We start from the raw sequence: 2,529 nt of genomic DNA on the forward strand, positions 1-2,529 counted from the left end.
AGGCTGCTGCTGCAGCTGCTGCAGCTGCTGCTGCTTTGACTGCAGCAGCTGCAAACACCTGCTGGTGCTGCTGCTGCTACTGCTGCTGCAGCTGCAGGTGCCAAGAAATGGCAGAAGCAGCCACTGCTGGCTAAACACTTTTGTCGCTGCTGCTGTCGCTGCTGCTGTTGCTGCTGCCGTTGCTGCTGCTCTCACTGCTGCTGTTGTTGCTGCTGTTACTGCTGCAGTCGTTGCTGCTGCAGCTAGTCTCTATGCCTGCGGGGTGACAGGGGCCTCGAAGGTTCCGGGACCAGCTGCAGCGACTGCAGCAGCAGCAGCAGCAGCAACATGTGAACAGCTACTAGTTGAAGCAGCAGCCACAGTAACTGCAGCAGCAGCAGCTGCAAAAGAAAGAGCACTAGCAACAGCAGCAGCAGCAGCAGCAGCAAAGGGAACCATTACCTCTGTCTTGGCCTTGACTATTCTAACTGCACTGAGGGGAGACCCTGCAGCAAACAGCAGCAGCAGCAGCAACTCGAAATTCGTCCTGCAGCAGCAGCAGGAACAGTTGCAGCAGCAGCACCATTAGCAGCTGCAGCAGCAGCTCTGCAGCAGGAACAGCAGCACGTAGCCCTGCTCCGTCTCATCCCTTGCTGCTGCATCGGCAAAACTTGCAGCCGCTACCATCCGTTGCTGCTGCTGCTGCTGCTGCCGGTTTTGTTGTTGCTGCTGCTGCTTTCGTTGCTGCTGCTGCTGCCAATGCCATACCCCGCTTAAACTTCAGTGGAGAACACTTTGTGGGCGACAAAAGGGGAGGGCGCCACTCCGTGCTGCTGCCGCTGATGCTGCTGCTGCTGCTGCTGCTTCTGCTTGTGCTGCTGCTGCTGCTGCTCGTGCTGCTGCTGCTGCTGCTGCTGTTGAGGGTTTGCGGACGCAGCAGGAGCCCTGCGGCAGTCAGTGCTGCAGCACTGCTCTCAGCCCACTGGGGCTCAGGGATGCAAAGAAAGTCTGCGGCTGCTGCTGCTGCAGTTGCTGCTGCTGCTGCTGGTGTCTCGGCTCCGCCAGTACGAGGAGTAGCCGCTGCAGCAGGAGCTACTGCTGTGGCAGTTACTGCTGCGGCTGCTGCTGCTGCAGCAGCCTCGAAGTGCGGCACTCTGACCTTTAGACTGGAGACGAGCTGCTGCAGGGCAGCCTTTGGCTGCCCCGTGGTCTGCTGCTGCTGCTGCTGCTGCTGCAAAGGCAGCAGCAGCAACGGCGCGTGCAGCAGCAGTAGCAGCAGCGGCTGAGCAGCAGCAGCAGGGAGTCGCTGCAGCGGGAAGCAAAAAGTAAGTGGGAGGAAATTGCCCTCCAGGTAGTGAACAGTCAAAAACGAATTTGCTGCTGCTGCTGCTGCTGCACCTGCTGCTGCTGCTGATGCCGCTGTGGATCTGGGCGCTGCTGCTGCTGGGGCCCCTTTTGCTGCTGCTGCTGCTGCTGCTGCTACTGCTTCTGCTGGTGCGGTACCCCCTAGTGCTGCAGCTGCGACGTTTGCTGCTGCGTCTGCTGCTGCTGCTGCTGCTGTTGCTGCTTTGCTTGCTGCTGCTGCTGCTGCCACTTCTGGCAGCAGCGCATGCACAGCTGCTCCCTGAATGTAAATTTTGGTGCTCGGAGTTGGCTTTTGAAGCAGCAAGAAGATCTGCCTAAGGCAGAAGCAGCAGCAGCAGCAGCAAAAGCAGCAGCAGCAGCAGCAGAGGCAGCAGCAGAGGCAGCAGCACAGGCAGCAGCAAAAGCAGACACAGCAGCTCGAATGCAGAATTCAGAGCATGGAATTAAAAGCGAAAGGAAGCTTGTTGCCTGTTTGCTGCTGCTGTTTCTGCTGCTGCTGCTGCTGCCGCAGCTGCTGCTGCTAACCCACCTTAAAAGTGCGCTTGGAAGCAGCTGGAATTCTCCATTCATTTTCTGCACACAAAAGGCCCCAAACCCCAAACCCTAAACCCTAAACCCTAAACCCTAAACCTTAAGCCCTTAACACTACAGCCTAGGCCTTGGTGTGGGAGCACGGACTCCTGCAACTTAACCCTAAACTCTAAGCCCTAAACCCTAAACCCTAAACCCTAAACCCTAGACCCTAGACCCTCAGCCCTAATCCCTAAACCCTAAACCCTCAGCCCTTAGCCCTAAACCCTAAACACTAAACCCTAACCTTTGCCGTTGCTGTGGCTTCTTCTTCAGTAAGGCTTGCTAAGAAGCATTCGCAGCAGTTTGTCAGCAGCAGAACACAGCAAGGACTGCAACCCCTGCTGCTGCTGCTGCTGCTGGTGCTGCTGCTGCCGCTGCTGCTGCTGCTTGGAGCTTCATCCACTGATGGAGGCCCCTGCAGCAGAGCTGCCTTGACTAGAAGGGGCCCTCGCCCATCTGCAGCAACCCATACGACACATGCCACGGGTATAGCAGCAGCAGCAGCAGCAGCAGCAGCAGCAGCAGCAACAGCAGCAGCAGCAGCAGTGGCAACAACTGAGGATGCATCAGCAGCGGCAGAACTGTACCGATAAGACACCATGGAGCAGCAGC

The 2,529-nt window shown here is 57.8% G+C and overlaps 1 protein-coding gene across 1 annotated transcript; it reads right to left on the minus strand.

Annotated features, from left to right (window-relative positions):
- Positions 1–622: 622 nt before the first annotated feature.
- Positions 623–1,914, minus strand: ETH_00001640 (uncharacterized protein; the record flags this gene model as incomplete). Its single annotated transcript, XM_013378945.1, has 2 exons — positions 623–1,658; positions 1,874–1,914. The coding sequence occupies 2 exons, from the start codon at positions 1,912–1,914 to the stop codon at positions 623–625; spliced, it is 1,077 nt and encodes a 358-aa protein (XP_013234399.1).
- Between the last annotated feature and the right edge of the window lie 615 nt (positions 1,915–2,529).

The sequence above is a fragment of the Eimeria tenella genome, genomic scaffold, assembly GCF_000499545.2.
Source record: "Eimeria tenella Houghton genomic scaffold, Eth_scaff1200, whole genome shotgun sequence".
In the NCBI taxonomy this organism is placed as follows: Eukaryota; Apicomplexa; class Conoidasida; order Eucoccidiorida; family Eimeriidae; genus Eimeria; species Eimeria tenella.